The following is a 19,919-nucleotide window of genomic DNA, read 5'->3' on the forward strand; positions in this document are numbered from 1 at the left end:
TTTTTTCACTCACTCTGCGTTGATTCATGAACTAGATGAAAAACAATTTGGAAATAATCTGAGAAATCCTACACAGAGTTTAGGAATCAGACCGGGGTCTACCATTAATTAGCAGTGTCATCAACTGCAAACTGAGTAGAACGTATGATTATACAAACCCAATGACTTCTTTTAAGCCTGAGTTTTCTTTTTAACTAACCTACAGGATAAACTGAAATTACAAAACCATCTTGACTTCCAAAGTACGAATAAGCTCTGTTTGGAACCAAAGAAGTAAGTGAAACAATACACAGAATGAAGGAAAAAAACAGTCAGAGGCCACTTAGCAGACATCTGTTATTTTTGAAACCAAAAATTTTAGAAATTCCTTCCTCTTTGTCTTCCTACCATTTTTGACTTATGCATATTTTTTAAAGTTCTAAGATCTTCATATTTTTATGACAGCCACAATAACATCACTTCTATAAGGAAACAGAATAGGCCTTATTTACTATGTGAAAAATGAAACTTTACTAAAACACAGTTTTCAAGAAGATTCTATAGTACACAACATTTGGCGAGAGTGACTATCTGCACAGAAGTAGGAGTTTCAATAGTAGGAGTTGGTATTAAAAGAAGATAAACTCAGAGGCCTTTCCATTAATTAATATAGAGTGAAGTTTCACATCTTTGTAACTTGGATTTGGCTTTTTAATTTTTCTCCTTTTTTAAAATTGAGGTACACTGTTTATATCTAACATGTTTCAGGATAGTTTCTTCACATCTTTTCAAAGGTAAGTTGTCACAGCACACTCATCACCAATGTGCCAAAATCACTTCACCAATGTCTGCTGAAACCTCTCCACCTCTGTTGTAGGAACCAAATTAGCCTTCTTAGATATACTCAAAATTCTGTATCCAAGGTCTATAATAAAAATAGCTTTAGAAAAGCTAAAGGTCCTTAATTTGCTTTTGTTTGCGGGGGCCACACCTGGCGACACTCAAGGTTTACTTCTGGCTCTGCACATAAGAATCACTCCTGAGAAGGCACGAGGGACCATATATAGTGCTGGGGATTGAACCTGAGTGAGCCATATGGAAGGCAAACGTCCTATCAGATGTACTATTGCTCCAGCCTCCCAATTATTATTTGATACAGTAAATATTACATAAAAATATGAAGTATTCTGGGGGTCAGAGTAATAGTATAGGGATTAAAGGCTTGCCCTGTATGTGGCTGACTCCGGTTCAATCCCCAGTGTCCCATAAGGTCCCCTGAGCACTGTCAGAAGTGATCCCTAAGCACAGAGCCAGGAGTAAGCCCTGATCATTGTAGGGTGTGGCCTAAACCCCTGCCTCCCTCAACCCCCAAAATATAAATACACACATGAAATAAATTTTGGTTTTGATTTTGGGACTATCTTCAGGACTTACTCCAGGCTCTGCACTCAGAAATCACTCCTGACATGATGCCAGGGATCGAATCTGAGTCAGCCCTAAGCAAAGAAAGTACTCTACACACTGTACTATATCTCTGGCCTGATATGTGAAATATGTGGGGAAAATAAAGATTCCTGTCTACAGTGCTTATGTATTTTTTAACATAGTGGTTCATAGAGAATCATACCACAATCTTAATATACTTTTTTGTTTTGTATTTTTTAATCAAATTACCATGAATGGCAAAGTTACAAAATATTTATGACTGAGTTTCAGGCTACACTGCTCCAACATCAATCCCTTTACCAGTCCACTACCTTCCACCAATGCCATCAGTTTCCCTTCTGCTCCTAGCCTACCTCCGTGGCAGACACTTTTCCCCTCCCCCACTATTGTCCTAGAACATGTTCCCTTCCCTAATTTATTTCCCCACCTCGTCCTACTGAAAAGCTTTGATATACTTTTTATTACCTTCACAAGTTCTTTAAATACAGCATGCTGAATCATTTTTCTTTTGTTAAGACCAGATGCCATCTCTTCAAGATCAATAGCAGACCTTCACAGTGGTGGTGATTTGTAGTTAAAAGAGAGAAAAAAATCAGTTAAAACACTAAGAACACTAAAGGAAAAAAGGTTCTGCACCAAAACTATGTAAGCATGGTCAACATTCATAGTAACAGTCTTCTAATTACTATGCATATAGTTACTTTAGATTCAAGCCTAAAGTTTAAATTCAAAGCCACAAGGAATTTATTATTAAGTATTAGACTTTGGCTAGTTGATTTCTTTTTTGCTTGTTTTTAACTTTGGTTAGTTTTTAAAACCTGGGTTTGTTTTTAACCTAGACATTAATTTGTCATATCTTTGTAAAAGATTATTTTTTTTTGTGCAGCTTTTATACTTTACACCTGGCAGAAAATAGTTCTTTCTCTAGTATAAAATGCTTAAATGCTAAGAGTTCTACATTTATTATCCACTAAAACAAAACAAAAATGGAGGGATGGCCTATGCATGACAAGGGCCAGAATTCAAGCAGTTAATTGAGCCGCCCCGTATTATTTTGTGTGCCTCCTCCTAGTGAGAGCTTCTTCCAATGAATACAATAACTGAGACCACACACATCACTCCTTCATTCAATATGAACAAAGAAGCCAAAAAAGGAGACAAAAAAGAATGTAATTCTCCAATAGTAAAGGAGACTGATTAATGTCATTTTAGTCTGAAAAGGATAAAATGACACCATTTTTTCTATGAAGAATCTGAGCAGTTAGAAGCCTTTTTATAATAAAATATATAGTATGATTAAATCCATCCAAATAAAATAGCAAAATGGAAAGAAATCCACAAATAATGAAAGCCACATGTACTCTTTTCTTAGAACCATCATTATGGAAACATTCTATACACATATTCTTCCAACATATAAATTCTGTTCTTTTCAGTGCTATACAACAGAAAATGTTTCATTATATAGCAGACTTTTCCAATTAGCCCACCAACTTAGTAATTGAATTCAGTTTTGCCTGTTTTTTTACCTGATTAATTTTACTTACTTGACATTTTCTCTTAGTTGCTTTACTAGTTTAATATTAACATCTGCTTCCAATAATGCTGTACATACTTCTTTTAACATAGCATTTAATACCTGTAAATAAGTAAAAATTTTAAATATCTAGTATATCATTTTAATCATATAAAAACCATGGTTGAACAATCACCTTATACTACCATGATCCCTTAAGAATAATACTACACTATTGGGGGGAAACGTCTTCAAGTTCTTAGATAATCTTACTAAATGTCTAATCATTCTGCTAAATCAAAATATTTCATTTTGCTTTACACAACAGTATTACTATAATTTTATTCCAAGATTGAAGACAATATCAAAATAATAAAGATACTAAATGAACAAAAATAAAGTTCCCTCACAATAGATATGGTCATTGAAATTTTCTATATCATAAAAGTTTCCTGTTGCTGATACACTATATTTGATTAATTGGGCTGCCAAGAAAAACCTGTTCCTACCTAGCAAGTTTATTTTACTCACAATAGAGATATAATGTTGAAAAGGAAATTATAGTCCACTGATAAGTATCATTACATATTTACTGAGTTGGAAGGCTCCGCAGTTGAAAGGCACTAAACTATGAAGTATTTAAGAAAAGATGAAGCTTTAATTGCTCGTGCAATAACTGTTTACATACTAGAATGTAAGCTCCACAAAGAAATGGTTCTTTTTTTTCCACTACTACATTTTTGGCGCTGACAAAAATATGCAAAAAATAAACCCTTGAATACTTCTTAAATGAATACTCATTGTCAACTCTCTTCGTATATCCTATAGAGGCTTACAGATTTCTTTATCCCTCATTAAAGGGGTCTGATAAAAACATAACTTATCTTTCACTACACAGATTTCGCCTTGTTAGTTCCCTAGCAGCACAATACCAAGAGCAAAGAAGTTGCCCATTCAAGAAACAGCAGTATCCTACTTTCCACCACGCTCCTCTCCCTGTTTGTTTTATTCCATCACTACACATACGAACAGCATAATGGTTATATAGCAAGGAAAACTGTTTAAAAAGCTGTTGTTTTGATTCTGAATTTTGGAGACTAAACAATTATTTGAGTTATGGTTTATTATTTAATAATAATTAGATACTAAATGAAGAACGAGGAAAAGAATTCTAATCCTAGCTCTTCCGATAAACATGTGAAACTGACTTCCTGTTGATGATAAATGAGAGGTTGTACTACGTGAGATCAAAGACGGTTCCAGAATTATTTAATTCTACAGCATATAGAGTATAGGGAAAGAAATACAGATATTCAAACATAAGTTAGAAAGTACCTTCCATTCATTTATTTAATTTATCCTTCAAGCCATCTTATAAGTTAAATGCTATCATGCATTAAGGAACTGGAAATTTGTATCATATAGGTGAGATGCTAAACAAGGTCTTCTAAAAACCAAATATTTTTCCATTAGTTCCACAAAATATAAACCCATATTTTTAGGGTAATATTTTTCAATTTATAAACCAGGAAGATACAATGCATGGAATAAAAGAAAAACATCTTAAGCCTAAAGCAATAAAATTACAAAGAAGAGTATTTCAGATAAAAAGAGAATACCATATAAGGATACCAGCTTATAAAAATCTACCATAAAAAAAAAAAACAACAACAAGAAGTTCATGGAAAATAAATCAAAAAAGTCAAAATTAACCCCATGGCTTCTCGGCTGGCCTCACGTTCCGGGGAAAGAGCAACTCAGAGAAGCGATCACCAACTACATTGTAGTTGAAGGCCATGTGGGGGAAGGGAGTTGCGGGCTGAATGAGGGCTAGAGACTGAGCACAGTGGCCACTCAACACCTTTATTGCAAACCACAACAGCTAATTAGAGAGAGAGAACAGAAGGGAATGCCCTGCCACAGTGGCAGGGTGGGGTGGGGGGGGGAGATGGGATTGGGGAGGGTGGGAGGGACGCTGGGTTTACGGGTAGTGGAGAATGGGCACTGGTGAAGGGATGGGTTCCCGAACTTTGTATGAGGGAATTATAAGCACAAAAGTGTATAAATCTGTAACTGTACCCTCACGGTGATTCTCTAATTAAAAATAAATAAATTATATATAAAAAAAAAGTCAAAATTAAACTACTTATCTTTTTCCCTTTTTTGGGGGGGGGTAGCAGAGGGGGGATACCAGTGATCTAACCAAGTCCTAACACAAAGAAGGCAAACAGGTTTGCACTGAGCCTCATCCCTGTTCCCCAGCGCTGAATAAAAATCAAGAGGAGAGATATCAGAATGTAACACAATGGTAGTGTACATGTGTTACACGTATGAGGCCTTGGGTTTGATCACCCAACAACAACAAAAAGTAAACCTCAAGGAAAATGATCAGATAGGGACATGAAAGGAAAAAACATGATACTTAAGTTAGGTCTATGTCAAGAGAGAAAGCAAAAGTTAATCTACAAATCTTAGCTATTTTCACAAAATAAAGTATAAGTCAAAAGTTTTAAATGTATCACAAATGTGTTTTGTAAGTTTTTAATAAGATGAAATTAGTAAGACTCAAAACTTATTTTTAAAATTATTACTAATATTTGTAGTTTTAGGTTTTATCTATAGACATTAAATCCATATTAATATAAGCATACAAATTACTAATAATCCAACTCTCCAAGGCTTGTCATGTGAGATTATATATACGTCACATACCTCTTCATTGATGATGGTGGCATTGCTCAGTGAGCGTAACGCTGAGGTTATTTTTCTTCCAAGGTCTGCTAGTACCATCTTGAAGGTTTTAAGATGTGATTAAAAGAAAATCTAGGTAGGAAAACATTAAATAAGATTATCTGGAAAACAATCAACACTGTCAGAATAAAAAGTTCTAAAAAAGGCTAAGTTTAAATTAAAGTACTACAGTATTTAGATACTGTATCTTTAACTTCTACAGCCTCAACTACATTTTCAGTACTGCAGGACTGGACCTTAAATAGGTATAAAAGTTGCTGCAGTTAAAGTACCTTTTTAAATACTTCATTGGAACATTCTTTTTTTTTTTTCTTTTTGGGTCACACCCAGCAATGCTCAGGGGTTACTCCTGGCTTTGCACTCAGGAATTGCTCCTGTCAGTGCTTGGGGGACCATATGGGATGCCGGGGATCGAACCCGGGTCGGCCGCGTGCAAGGCAAACTCCCTACCCGCTGTGCTATCACTCCGGCCCCTTCATTGAACATTCTAAATGAATTCCAAATGGAACATATCAGATAATATGCTTTAAGAAAAATGGTGGGCTGGAGTGATAGCACAGCGGGTAGGGCGTTTGCCTTGCACGCGGCCGACCCGGGTTCTAATCCCAGCATCCCATATGGTCCCCTGAGCACCGCCAGGGGTGATTCCTGAGTGAAGGGCCAGGAGTAACCCCTGTGCATCACCGGGTGTGACCCAAAAACCAAAAAAAAAAAAAAAAATGGTAACACAATCTCAGATCTGTTCTCATCTTGGACAAACATGTGAATATGAGCAATTTAATATACACAATATTCATTTTGAATGACAAGACTGGAATCTCTGAGTATGTCTCAAGGAAAGGCCATCAGTACACTGGAAGAAGGTGGCAATCTGCAACCCACGAAGTGTTCTTCATTAAATACCAAATCCTCCACCACTTTAATCTAGAATTTCCAATCTCCAGGACAGTGAGAAATAAATCCATTGTATGAAGTCTCAAAAAAAAAATTTTTTTTTTGAGGAAAAGGTTTCATGAAAAGTGTAACTAACAGTACTGTAAATTATGTCACCTCAATAAAAGTGGTAAAAAAGAAAAGTAAAATTTCCATCCTGGGGGCCAGAGATATAGGACAGGAAATAAAGAGTTTGCCTTGTATGCAGTCAACCCTAGTTGAATTTCCAGCACACATATGATGTGCCCCCACCCCTGCTTTCCCCTCCTCACCAAATACCACCAGAAGTGACTCCTGAGTACAGAGCCATGAACAGAATAGCTCCTGAGCACTGCTGGATGTATGTGTGTTTGGGGGGAGGGGGGACAATCTCCATCTAGAAATATGGTTTCATTTAACTATATTAAGGAACTATGCAATCTACTTTGATTCAAGCTCCTAAATGAAATAGTTTTAGTCACTAGATCACTTAACCCCACATACACACATATTACCTTGTTTTATTTTTCTAATGAACAAGAAGTGTATTGCTAATCTTTGTATACATGAAGTAAACCTTTCCAGCACTGAAATATTAAATGTACTTATTAACACAAGTCAGGATACAAGGGCTCATCTTTGCTAAGAAAGCAAATATGGCTTGCTGTCTTTGCCATCAAAGTATTTTAATCTGCCAGCTGGTAAGATACAACATACAAATAGTGAGACAATTTATCTCTTTTTCAAGCTGGGACATTAGTTTTTTTCTTGCTTTCAGACTCAAAGAGAAATACCAGCTTTTTCTGGGTCTCAAGCCTGCCACCCTTCAGACTAGCTCTAGGTCTCCAGCTTGCCAACTAACCACGTGGCTTCTGGGATTTGGTAGCTTCCAGGATCACATGAATGAGCTAATTATGTATAGTACTCTCTCTCTCTCTCTCTCTCTCTCTCTCTCTCTCTCTCACACACACACACACACACACACACACCCTCTGTCTCTCTCTCTCTCTCTCTCTCTCTCTCACACACACACACACACACACTCTCTGTCTCTCTCTCTCTCTCTCACACACACACACACAAACACACACACCCTCTTTCTCTCTCTCTCACACACACACGCATACACCCCCTTCCTTATTGGTACTGTTTCTAAGAAGAATCATGACTAATACCAGTAAAGAACTAGTTCAAAGGTTCAAAGATAGCAATAATAGAGCATAGTCAATTGCCAGTGATTATTTTTGAAAGAATCTGAAGAAGAAAAAATAGCCTCAAGTGAACACAATAGGCTTTTTTTAAGAGGTTAAGCATGAATTAATCCTGAAACCTGGATAAAATTTGGATGAACAGGAAAACAAAGACGAAAGATTGTTTTTAAGAAGATGTAATGGCAGAAGCAGAAAGACAACAGGGAAAAGTCTAGGTCATTTATGCCTTATTGTCAGTATTTTATTTTTAGATTATTATTTGGATAAAACATTCTGGCAGGGGACTAGGCTATATGGTTCTAGGGAAATGCTCGTCCCTAGTGTCAGGGCTCTGAAAACCAACTTATCAATCATGGGTCTGAGAAATAGCACATGTTTTGCACACAGGAGCCTCTGATTTAATCCCCAGTACTCATGGTCCCCTATCACTACCAGGAGCAACTACCGAAAACCAAGCCAGAAGCAGTCCCCAAGAACCACCAAGTGTGCACAAAAACAGACAAAAAAAAAAAGACATACGTAAATTATCCAATATACACAATATCAGCGAAAAAGTTTGTTAAAACTGCTTGGGTTAGCTTTTTCATGCTAATCTAATTTAGCTGGCCAGGACTACTTATACTAGTTCGTATCTGTAGAGTCTAGAACAGATTTTAAAAAGACAGAGAAATAAGATGACAAAGGAACTGAGTCATTCAACATAGGGCAAGTAGAGAGATAAGGAGTCAAAGAAAAAGGAGAAATGCACTCAAGAGCCTATATCTGACAAAATGATATTCCTGCTCTAATTAAACACACTTCCACTGGAGTAAAAATCTGATCATTTAAAATCTTAAAAATAACTAACAACAACTGATGACATCGGGGAAAAGGTGCTTACCATTATTTTACAATAATATTACTTTATGCTGAAAAAGCAACATCATAAAAACATCTGAAACTTGTAATTTCTTATCCCATATTCATATTATTGCTTATGCAAATATTCTCAGTTAATAACTAAGATTTAGTCGTTTCATTCATCTTTTACCACTGTTTTCAGTAGTGACATAATCCTCGTTATGACAACACAATTAACTTTTTTAGAAATCATGTCATAAACAGATAAGCTTCAATTTTAAAAAGCTGTATTAGATGTTCTTAAAAATACAATCTATTCCCCATATATTGACTAGCTCTTTAATGAAAAAACAAAAACCAACTGGGAAGTTTTTTACCATGTTTTCCTAAAAGTATCTATTGGCAGCATATTTTTAAATTATTTGCCTAAAAACAAAACTGTTTTAATAGAGAAATAATATTGACTATTCCTTTTATTTATATATAATTTCCTTTGCAATTTCCAAAAATTAAAAACTCTGGTGTTAGAATTCTCAAAACTTTCATTCTTTTTCCATTTCACAGAGGTCAAAATCTCAGAATAATGACACTTCTCTCTCTCCTTTCTGCTCTCCCTCAGACTTCCCTCCTCTGCTTCCCTCCCTTACCATCTTTTACTCAGCCTTTCTCTTCTCCACTCCCTCTCTCCCTTTATTTTAATCAACTGACCTCTTTGGTATTGCTGTTAATGTGCATTTCTACCTACACAAGGCCTTAGCTCATGCTCCTCCTCTGGCTGACAACATAGTTCCTTCCTTAATCCTTCAATTAGCTGCACAGACATAATTTCTTTTTCTTTCTTTCTCTTTCTTTTTTTCAGGGGGAGGGGAGATAGGGGAGAAGAGGAGGGATTGGAACCACACAAGGAGTGCTGACAATCTACACCTCTTGCTAGCTGATGGTACGCTAAGGTCATGTGGTACCTGGGATGGAACCTAGGCCTCTTACATAGGTAACACGAGCACTAGCCCTTTGAGCTATCTCCCTGGCCCCAAGATGCAATACCTTAATGAGGTCTTCCCCAGTCATTTGTTTAAAGCTGCCACTCCCCCATTTGGTTTCCTCATTGTTCTAATATCAACATTTTTGTGGTTTTATTGTAATAATACTAATAATATGTAATAATAATATGTAATAATAATAATACTGATAATGCAGTTGACTTTTTGTTTTGGACCACACTTAGCTGTGTTCAGGGCTTACTCCTGACTCATGCTAAGAGATCACTCCTGGTAGTGCTCAGTAGACCATTTGCAGTGCTAGGGACAGAACCAGGATCAGCCTCATGCAAGAGAAGTGCCCTACCTGCTATACTATGTCTCCAGACCAAAATATTACTTTGTAATGTTTGTGGTCCATAATCCCCCAAATGTAATCTCATGAGAATAGGGATTTTCATCTCTTTTGCTCTTTCCTATTACCTCTGGATTTCATTTGTCCTCAGTCTTGTAGATAGATAGTACAGGGGTTACGGTACTTGCCTTGCAAGTTGCCAACTCAGGTTCAAGTCTCTGTACCGCATAATGGTCCCACAAGCACCATCAAGAGTAATTCACAAGCAATGCCAGGTGTGCCCCCAAAAAGCAAAAATATGTAACTCTGAGTGAGCAATATATTGGTCCTCAAGGAAAAAAGCAAAACCATGAAACCAAAGTCATAATAGAACCTACAAAAATCTCTTCAAGGAAACAAAATTAAAATCAATGACTATGTAATTGACATTTTACAGATTAATATTCACTTGCCCTTATAACTTCAGAAATTTATAATAAAGCATTTCACAAGATTCTTAAAAACTAACTTTAGTATTTCTACTATACACACTAAAATGCAAACATTTCTTTCTAATGTTTAATAGCTAACACTGCCAAATTGGAGTAATTTAACACTCAAGCACACTCAAAATTCTCTTAGCTATCTAAAGCAATTTATTGAAGTTTGTGTATACTAGAGGGAGGAATCTACTTAGATAAGGCTGTTGGAAAGATAAAAGATTACTGTGTAGTACTTCATAGTTTAATATCTATTATCTCATTCTACCTTCACACTAATTTTTGGTGCATGTGCCTGGAATTAAACAAGGGTTTTCATAAATGTGAACACAAGCTTGACCGATGAGCTACTTTCTAGACTAAACAACGTTATGATATAAGTAGGTTAGGAAATAGGGGGGCAAAGGCAAAATGACTTCCTGAAGTATTAAATTTCTGGGTATGAAATTTTAGGTTTAAGACCACTGCTTCCCAAAGCAGTGGATGGATGAAAAATGTGATGAAAAAAAAAAAAAAAAGGCCAAATAAGTTTAAGAACCTTTGTTCTAGAACATGAGCAATAGCAATCTGTAAAAAAAAAAAAAAGCAATCTGTAAACTTCAGGAAGAAATTTTACTACTGTAAGAAATCATATTTTGAAAGCAAAGATACCTATTTCTTTTCATGGGAAAGTGACTGCAATGTCCAGAGAGAACTTAAAAGTACCAGTGCAATCAGGATACACAAGCACCGATCTTGGCCCAAGTCACACATAATCCTAACAGCTAGAACTTGTGAAGTAATAAAAACAGGCTCAAGTCTGGGGTGCTCTAAGTATGGCAAGCACAGGGCCAGGTATCATACTCACCTGCTGCAGTGTGAAGTACTGGAAAGAGCATGGGCTTTGGAGTCTGACAGACTTGGATTCAAATCCCAGCTCTGTTACATACTGGCTGTGTTACTTTGGGCAAGTTACTTAATCTCTCTGAGCCTCACTTTCCTCACCTGCAAAATGGAGATAATACATTATCAAGGAAATTACCCCGGAGGGCTGTTGTGAGGATTAAATGAGATAATAAATATAAAAATTGTCTGGAAGTGTCTAATATATTAACTATCTCCTTCCTTTGTTGAAACGATACCAACTGGATTTCCCTATGTTACTTGAAATGTGAATAAACTGTAAATTTTCAAAAGTGCCTATACTATAACTCAGGAACTACCCTTGAAATCATTAAGTTTCAATACCCATTATAATTATCTAGCAATTATTCAACAGAAACTGGAGTGTCCAAACAGCCATTTTCTTGACATAAAGTACTATAAATGTCCCTGCAGAATTTTGTCTTATCAAAGACTATATAACATATTCTACTGATGAGAGACCCAAATCCTATTCCAACAAAAATCCCTATTTAAAAACAATCTCAGAACCTCATAGCTCCAGTCAGTGACTAACTTACTGGATCAATATCAGAATACAAGTCTATACAATATTATTTTCAAGTCAGTATCTTTAGAAAAATCATTCTAACACTATATACTTATATATGAACTAGTCAATGTTCCATAACTAATTCTTGATTTCCTGGCATAACAGTAAGTAATACTGAATTTTGCATAGCATGTACACTGTCTAAGATCACAAAAAAGTTAACAAAATGGGAAAAAATATTTTATTTGTTAAGATTATTATATTTGAATAATTATTGTAAAGCTAATTATGGTTTAAATTTAGGAATTATTTTTATCCAGAATCTCCTTAGTCCTCCAAGGAAACAGTTTATCTAATTTATGTTTTATGATTACTAAAGGATGTTTATTGTAATACCTCAAGCATTACAGAAATATAAGGTAGAAAAGACAATTCCCCTAACCTTATCCCCTCTTGAACTTGAAAACTGTAGCACTGCACTGTAGCACTGTCCTCCCATTGTCCATTGATTTGCTCGAGTGGGCACCAGTAACGCTTCCATTGTGAGACTTGTTACTGTTTTTGGCATATCGAATACGCCAATTTGATAACTACCAATAATAATTTTATATAACACATTCCTGTAGATTAATTTTTTAATATAAAAATTAAGCAAGGGAGGGCCGGAGTGACAGCACAGCGAGCACAGCAGGTAGGGCATTTGCCTTGCACGCGGCCGACCCGGGTTCGATCCCCGGCATCCCATATGGTCCCCCAAGCACTGCCAGGAGTAATTCTTGAGTGCAAAGCCAGGAGTAACCCCTGAGCATTGCTGGGTGTGACCCAAAAAGAAAAAAAAAATCAAGTAAGGGAGACTGAACACAATGGCCACTCAACACCTTTATTGCAAACCATAACACCTAGTTAGAGAGAGAGAGAACAAAAGGGAATACCCTCCCACAGTGGCAGGTGGGGTAGGGGGAGATGGGATTAGGGGGGTGGGAGGGATGCTGGGTTTATTTGTGGTGGAGAATGGGCACTGGTGAAGGGATGGGTTCTCAAACTTTGTATGAGGGAAACATGAGCACAAAAATGTATAAATCTGTAACTGTACCCTCACGGTGATTCACTAATTAAAAAATAAATAATAAAAAAAGACCAGCATGACTCATAAATTCCTATAATATGTCTTTTCATATAAATAATAAATAAAAAATAAATAGATTATAAAATAATAAATAATTAATTAAAATTATTTTAGTGAGGTTGTTATTTAATATTATGGTATGTTACATATGAATATTAATTTGGCATTTGACTGTGCATATCTCATATTTTATGCATGTGAATTATATGTGTATAATATTTCCATGTATACCATAAGTTACTGAAAACTCTACATAAGCCTTCCTTTGAATTTCTGGTAATTGAGTTTCTTGTACCTAAAGTAAAATACTAATGTTTATTAAATATGAATCACGAATCACGAAAAAAAAAAAATCAAGCAAGGTTTTATAAAAATTATGGCTGTAGGGGGTAAAGAGGGAAGCAGAAATAAGATAAATTATTTTTTAAATGTGCTAATGCCTGAATTATTCTAAAAGTTGAATGCAAAACTATATGCATAAATATTATACAACCTATAAATTATAAACGATTCAAAAAAATTACATTAGTCACCAGGGAAATGTAAACCAGAGGTTCACTAAGATTATTACTTCACATACACTAAAAAAGATATAATCAAAAAAACAAGATAGTAAGAGTTGTAGAAATGCAGAGGAAGCAGAACCCCTATGCACTGCCTGTGTGAATGGAAATGCTGTAATCTTTTGGAAACAATCTGATAATTCCCCAGAACTTGAAACTCTGAGAGATTCAGCAATTCCACTCCTAAGTACATCCAAAGTACCTAAATTCATACTACTTGCTCAAGGGGACAGATCAAGGACTGGGGTCCCTGAGTTCCATCCCAGGCAGGTACAGCCCTGGTAGACCCCAAGCACCGCTGCGGAGACCATATAAAAATAAAACTTACACAAGGATGCTACTGTCAGCATTAACCATAGTAGCCAAAAAATAAATAAAAATAAAAGTGAAAGCTTTTATTTCTGGGGCCAGAGTAGTAGTATAGTGATGTGGCCTAAAAAAGCAAAACAAAACAAAAATAAAAAGTGCAAATAATCCAAACACCATTCAACTGGTAAAGATGTATGTAAAATTGTGGTAGACCATCCAGAAAACAAAAGGTTAGATTTTAATAACACGAAATAAATTATTACAAGGGCTTAATGGCTCCAGGATGAAATACAACAATCTTCACACACTTTCCTAGAAGGAAACTTTATTGGACCATTTTTAGCGGATTATTCATACTAAGCAATTCAAAATTAATTGTTTCAGTTCTGCTTTGGGGGCACAATTTGAAATTTAGAGTGGAAACATTTGAAATATGGTGGTGGGAAGGTGCAATAGTGGTGGGATTGGTGTTTGAATATTAAACGTAATGAATTATTGTGTAAAATTTTATAAAAATAAAATTAAAGAAAGTACTGATAAATGGGGCTGGAGTGATAGCATAGCAGTAGAGCGTTTGCCTTTCATGCAGCCCCTCTCGGAGAGCCCAACAAGCTACCGAGAGTATCGCGCCCGAAAGGCAGAGCCTGGCAAGCTACCCGTGGCATATTCGATATGCCAAAAACAGTAACGTTAAGTCTCACAATGAGAGACGTTACTGGTGCCCACTCGAGCAAATTGATAAGCAACCGGATGACAGTGACAGTGACTGACAAATGATACAAAATAAATAATTTGGGGGGTTGGTTTTTGTTTTTAGGCTACAGCTGGCTGTGCTCAGAGTTTACTTTGGGTTCTGCACTCAAAGATCACTACTGGCAGTGGCTTGAGCACCATATGAGTGCTAGGACTGAACCTGAGCCAGCAGCGTGCAAGTCAAGCGCCTTAACCTGATGTATAATATTGCTCTGGCCCCCAAATGAATGAATCTTGGAAACATTACGCTAAGTAAAAGGAGCCAATGACATATTTTAAAATTCCATTAATATGGAATGCAAAGACAAATTTAGAGACTGAAAATGGATAGGACTTAGGACTTGGAAGTTGGAGAAAATAAGGAGAGTTGGTCAGTATGTATTTGGTTTGTCTATAATGTGATAAAAATGTTCTCAAATTGATTGTGGTAATAAGTGGATAACTGTAAATACATTAAAAACCACTAAATTGTTACTTTCAGAAAATTTGTGATATGAATTTCATCTTGATAAAATTATTAGAAAATAGTTTTTGTCATCTCTGGATGGTGATAATCATTTTAATTAATATCTTAAGTCAAGGGAAAAATAATTATTCTCAAGTGCTTGTAAGAACTAGATTCTTTTTTCTGGTTTTTGGGCCACAGCCAGCAACACTTAGGCATTATTCCAGGCTCTATAGTCAGGAATTATTCCTGATGGTACACAGGGGGTCCATATGGGATGCCTGGGATTGAATCTGGGTCTGCAGAGTGCAAAGCAAACGCCCTACCAGCTCCACTTCGTACCCCCTCTTGTGAGAATTAAAGTGATATGCTAGGTGTTGAAAAGGAGAGGCAACTTGTTTTCAATTACATTTTCATTCATCAAAAACCCACTGTTGCTTTAAGAATAGTCCTAGCATGAGAAAACTCTAACTCCAATAAGTTATAGCAATTTAACAAATACTTCTATATTAACTTCAGAAGACAAATTTACCATTAAACTACCACTAACTTCCTTGCCTTAATTTTGCACCAATGACTACATTCAGTTATGTCAGGGAATTATCTCTTCAGTAAAAAAAAAATTATTTGCAAATTTAAAAACTCATTCTACTTCGGGGAGGGAGTTTTGGGGTCACAATTAATGGTACTCAGGGATTATCTCTGACTCTGTGCTCAAGGAAAGGATTAACCCATTAAGCAGAACCTACTGGACCTAATTAATAAATACTGTGGAGAATACAGGAGAAACAAATGCAAAGATGAGTATAGGGAACTCTAGTTTAAATGTCCAGCAATGCCATTAACGAATGAATGGAAGCATTAAAGAGAAATTGGTTTGAATGCTAACAGAGAAAAAGTTTAAAGAACTTTAAAAATGATTTGTGAAGTGTTACTACTCAAGTTAGGTATTGAATACACACAAAAACTAAAAATATAAATATGTATTACAACTAGAAAGAAGTTCATATTCAAAAACAGTAACAATCACTGCTTTTACACATGTTTGTGTAATGAAGAGAGAGAAAGTGGATAGCAAGTTTGTCTTTGGATCTATTGAATTTGAAGAAAATAAAGAATGCTAACTCTTCTAAGACACAGCTACTTAAAAAGATAACGAATCGGTTGATGTACAAGGATAATGGCATGGAAGTCATGGATGAAGAGAATTCACGAAGAAAAAGCTATGAAAGACCATCTCAGTAAGAGCAAATGTCAAAAGAGCAAAGGATCTAAAGTAAAAGGAGACTCAACTAAAAGCAAGAATAGTCAAAGGGACTAAACCCTTTAGTAATTACTTTTCAAAGGCATACAGAAATCAGTCTTTAAAATCAAAACAAAACAAAAAAAGCTACTATTTATGCTCATCATTCCTTTGGCAGGTGAAGTTCCAGTAATCTGGAAGGCCTAAGGATGCTTTTACAAAACATTTTGTATTCACTCTGATAACACTAGCTGTTTGGGGATCTTTTCTAGTTTTCTGTTGTTTGTTATTTGGAGAGCACACCAGGCCGTGTTCAAAGCTTATTCCTGGCTCTGCACTCAGGGATCGCTCATATCACCATATGTGGTATTGGGGATTGAACCTGGGTCAGCTGTAGGCAAAACAAGTGGCCTACAGGCTGGACAACTACTCTAGCTTCAGATAACATTGGTTGACCATATTTAAAAATAAATCAAGAAAAGGAAATTGGAGAGAAATTATTTTCCCTCTCTTTTGGCATCACCATTGTTCTATTGTAGGCACTATTCCAAACACTCTCATCTTTCATGCTCACCAGTGTGTCAGGTAGGGAAGGAAACTGAGGCAGGGACTGGAAATGCAATTTGCTCAAGGTCTCATATCTGCTAAGGCGCACACTCACTCTCGGCAGCGTTCCCCAAACTCGCACGACTCTATACCTTTCTAAGTTTCTCATTCCTCGGCCTGATACAACGTATATTATGGGCCCCTCTCTCTGTCTCACTTTGGTGTTAACTCTCAAAGACAGGGAATATCATTCATTTCTGTATTCCTCCAGCTAAGGAAGAGAACATACTTTGCTGAATTAAGCTGATCAAAGAGCTGGGCGAGAACAGCATCGAGAACGCCAACAGGAGAGTTTAGGAGCGGAAAGTTTAGGAGAGGAGGGGAGAGGGGAGGGGGGGAAGGAAAGGAGAGGAGAGGGGAGGGGGGAGAGGAGAGTTGAGAAGAGAGTTGAGGGGAGGGGAGGCCATCATAATCTCTTAAGTGCCCACTAGCGCGGTTATTGATAACAAGAGTCCTTTTCCACTTACTGAACACCCACACCCACCGGAAGCAGGGAAGTGTGGGAATCAGAGCAAACAGGGCAAAACAAAAATCTGGTCCACGTCGGAATATTTTCGGGGCAAGCTGTCACACCTAAATCTTTCAACAGAACAGCTAAAGACTCAGGCCTTCATCTCTATTGGGTTCGGGCAAATCGGAAGGCAACTTACAAGGGTCATAAATTAAAAAAAAAAACTGAACAAAAACAAAGCAACTTCGGGACGGGGCGACACGCAATGAAAGTGGGCCAGAGCACCTCGATTTTGCTGACGACTGCCGGAGGCCAGGTCAGACGATTCTCCGTCCGAGTCTCTCCAGCCCCCTGAGGAGGTCCGGAGCTGCCCCCAGCTGCCAGTTCGCGGTCCCGGGCGGGAAAGAGCAAAATACTTACCGCAAAAGGCACCGTAGCCGCCTTGGCCCAAAGGGGCCGGGGATTTCTTCGCTAAGCCCCACGGCGCGGGAGGACACCACCGAGAGCTGGGATCAGACACAGCCGGGCGATTCCAAAGCCGGACTTCCCGAACGACATACACTAGGGTCCCAGCGCCCAGCACCGCGACGCCAACTCCCACCAGCTGGAAGACCGACGACTGCCACCGAACCTTCCGCCCAATGAGGAAACGTCACCACTCCGAGTAGTCCAGCCTTTCTTCAGAGGGGATCCACTTCCGCTTCCGGGGCACCCGCCAGGTTCCTTTGGTGAAGGCGGGTTATTTGAGGTGTCTGTTTGCTTTCCCTAGACTTTGGGTGTTCGTTTTTTCTATCGTTCAGTCTCTGCAGCGGCCAATTAATTCATGGGGGCGGGGAGAAGGAAATGGGAAGATCTCAGGAAAGCAGTCCGCCCTCGAGGGCCTAAAGAGTGGCCAAGCCGGGCCCTGCCGGCTCGGAGGGGACGGCGGGGGTGGGATTGTCAGGGTTCGCCGGCGCACGGGAGAACTCCGGAAGGGGGCGGGGCTCCAGCGAGGGGGCGGGGCTGTGACCGGTGTGTGCGTGCGCGTGTGCAGTGCGGCCCTGGCCCTCACCTGGGGCATCTCCAGCATGGAATTCCCGGAGGCCAGGACCGCGGTCCTGCAGCTGCTGCGGACGACGGCCCCGGCCGACCTTCCGGCACTGCTCCAGTGGATGCGAACTACCAGTAAGCCGGCGCATCCCGAGAGGCAGGCGGTCGGGGCGTGATATGCTGTGGGGAACTGGACGAGGGGCGAGGCAAAAAAAAAAAAAAAAAAAAAGTAAAGCTTTCTCCCTGAGGTCGCCGCGCGAGTCCCCAGTCGGCTCGCGAGCGGGTGGACCCAGGCACTCGTCTTTCTCTCTGACCTCGGAGGATTTCGAGTCCCGCTCTGGAGTGGGCGCGGGACGACACAGCGGCGTCTCGTGTCGTTTCTGTGATCGCGCCGCGGTCTTCGGACCACCCGCTCCAACTTCCTGAGGGCGGAGAGGAGAGTTCGCGCGGCCCCCTCACGCCGCTTACGACCCAGAGGCGGTTACTGAAAGCACGCCCCGTGGGACGAGTTTTAGGCTCTGAAGCGGGAAGCTCTGCCCCTGTGGCAGGGGCGTTTGTTTCCTGAAATTGCGGGTCTCCAGGCGTTTTTCCTCAGGCGAGGGTGAGGCAGGGGAAAGGGGTCCCCAGGGCCGACGACTGACGTCGGGGGCGGGGCGGGGGGAGGCCGGGACACGCTGGGGGATGCCCCGCGGGATGCCTGCGCGCACCTGCCCACCACTGTGGTGTTCAGCGGTTGGTAGAATTAAAAATAGCGAAAAACAACACACGCACATACGTTAGAATCGAGGAAATGTGGGTGAGGTATGGGAAAAGAAATTGCTTCAAAAAGTGAATACTGTGGTGAAAGCGCAAGAAGAGAGGATAGTCCCCGTTGAGTCATTGTTAAACTTTTAGCCGCGATTCCTCTAAACACGAATTCCCAGGGCTATTTTCATACACACTGGTGACGTTAAACATGCCTCTTAGTTCTGGGTTCGCGATTTCATTTTGGGCCCCGACTTACGCCACCAAACTGCCCGCGTGCGTTTTCGGGGCTTAGGACCAAGATGTTGCGCTTCAAGCCCCTGAGAGGCCGGCCCAGGACTCCCAGGGCCAACTTTGGAGGTGCTCGCTGGGTCAGGTTTGATCCACACCACAGGATTGGCCAAGCAGGAAAGAAACCCTTCCACTCTAGCATCCACTCTAGCATCCACCCCTCTCCTAACACACACCCAGTTTTCCTGGACGTGGTCAAAAAGCAAAATGTAAGATTACAAATATAGCAGGATCAGCACTTCGACTCATTCATTCTGATCCTGGGACTTCCATCTCCTGTTTCCATTATGAGTGTAAAGTGAGGTTTGTACAAGGATACAGGATCAGTCAGAGAAAGGGCCTGAAAGGAAAGTACAAGTGTGGTCCCACTAAGCATGAAAAAAATACATTGAAACAGCTATCTGTTAGTTATCCTGGAGCCTCTGAATTTTCTCTGAATATGCATAAACAAATGAGAAAGTCATATCAGTAGCACCTAA

At 38.9% G+C, this 19,919-nt stretch overlaps 2 protein-coding genes across 7 annotated transcripts in view; one reads left to right on the forward strand and one right to left on the reverse strand.

Annotated features, from left to right (window-relative positions):
• The window catches only part of SRP54 (signal recognition particle 54), a 74,931-nt gene extending 56,906 nt beyond the window's left edge, over positions 1-18,025 (reverse strand). Inside the window, exons 1-5 of one of the 3 annotated variants that reach the window (XM_055129884.1) lie at positions 17,797-18,025; positions 11,314-11,450; positions 5,654-5,764; positions 2,973-3,064; positions 1,891-1,975 (exon numbers count right to left, since the gene is read on the reverse strand). In XM_055129884.1, coding sequence (XP_054985859.1) covers positions 1,891-1,975; positions 2,973-3,064; positions 5,654-5,731 — 255 coding nt within the window. In that variant the 5' untranslated portion in view covers positions 5,732-5,764; positions 11,314-11,450; positions 17,797-18,025. The remainder of the gene's footprint in view (positions 1-1,890; positions 1,976-2,972; positions 3,065-5,653; positions 5,765-11,313; positions 11,451-17,796) is intronic. The other 2 variants (XM_055129887.1, XM_004612117.2) reach the window with 2 other exon arrangements.
• Positions 18,026-18,027: 2 nt separating this feature from the next.
• The window catches only part of LOC101555821 (uncharacterized), a 32,133-nt gene continuing 30,241 nt past the window's right edge, over positions 18,028-19,919 (forward strand). Inside the window, exon 1 of one of the 4 annotated variants that reach the window (XM_055129891.1) lies at positions 18,028-18,124. Coding sequence is in view for 1 of the 4 variants with exons in the window: in XM_004612116.2 (XP_004612173.2) it covers positions 18,444-18,540 (97 nt within the window). In the remaining 3 variants the exon portion in view is untranslated. Of the gene's footprint in view, positions 18,125-18,386; positions 18,541-18,893; positions 19,007-19,919 lie in introns of those variants that run through there. The other 3 variants (XM_004612116.2, XM_055129889.1, XM_055129890.1) reach the window with 3 other exon arrangements.

This window comes from Sorex araneus, chromosome 3, assembly GCF_027595985.1.
Source record: "Sorex araneus isolate mSorAra2 chromosome 3, mSorAra2.pri, whole genome shotgun sequence".
NCBI lineage: Eukaryota > Metazoa > Chordata > Mammalia > Eulipotyphla > Soricidae > Sorex > Sorex araneus.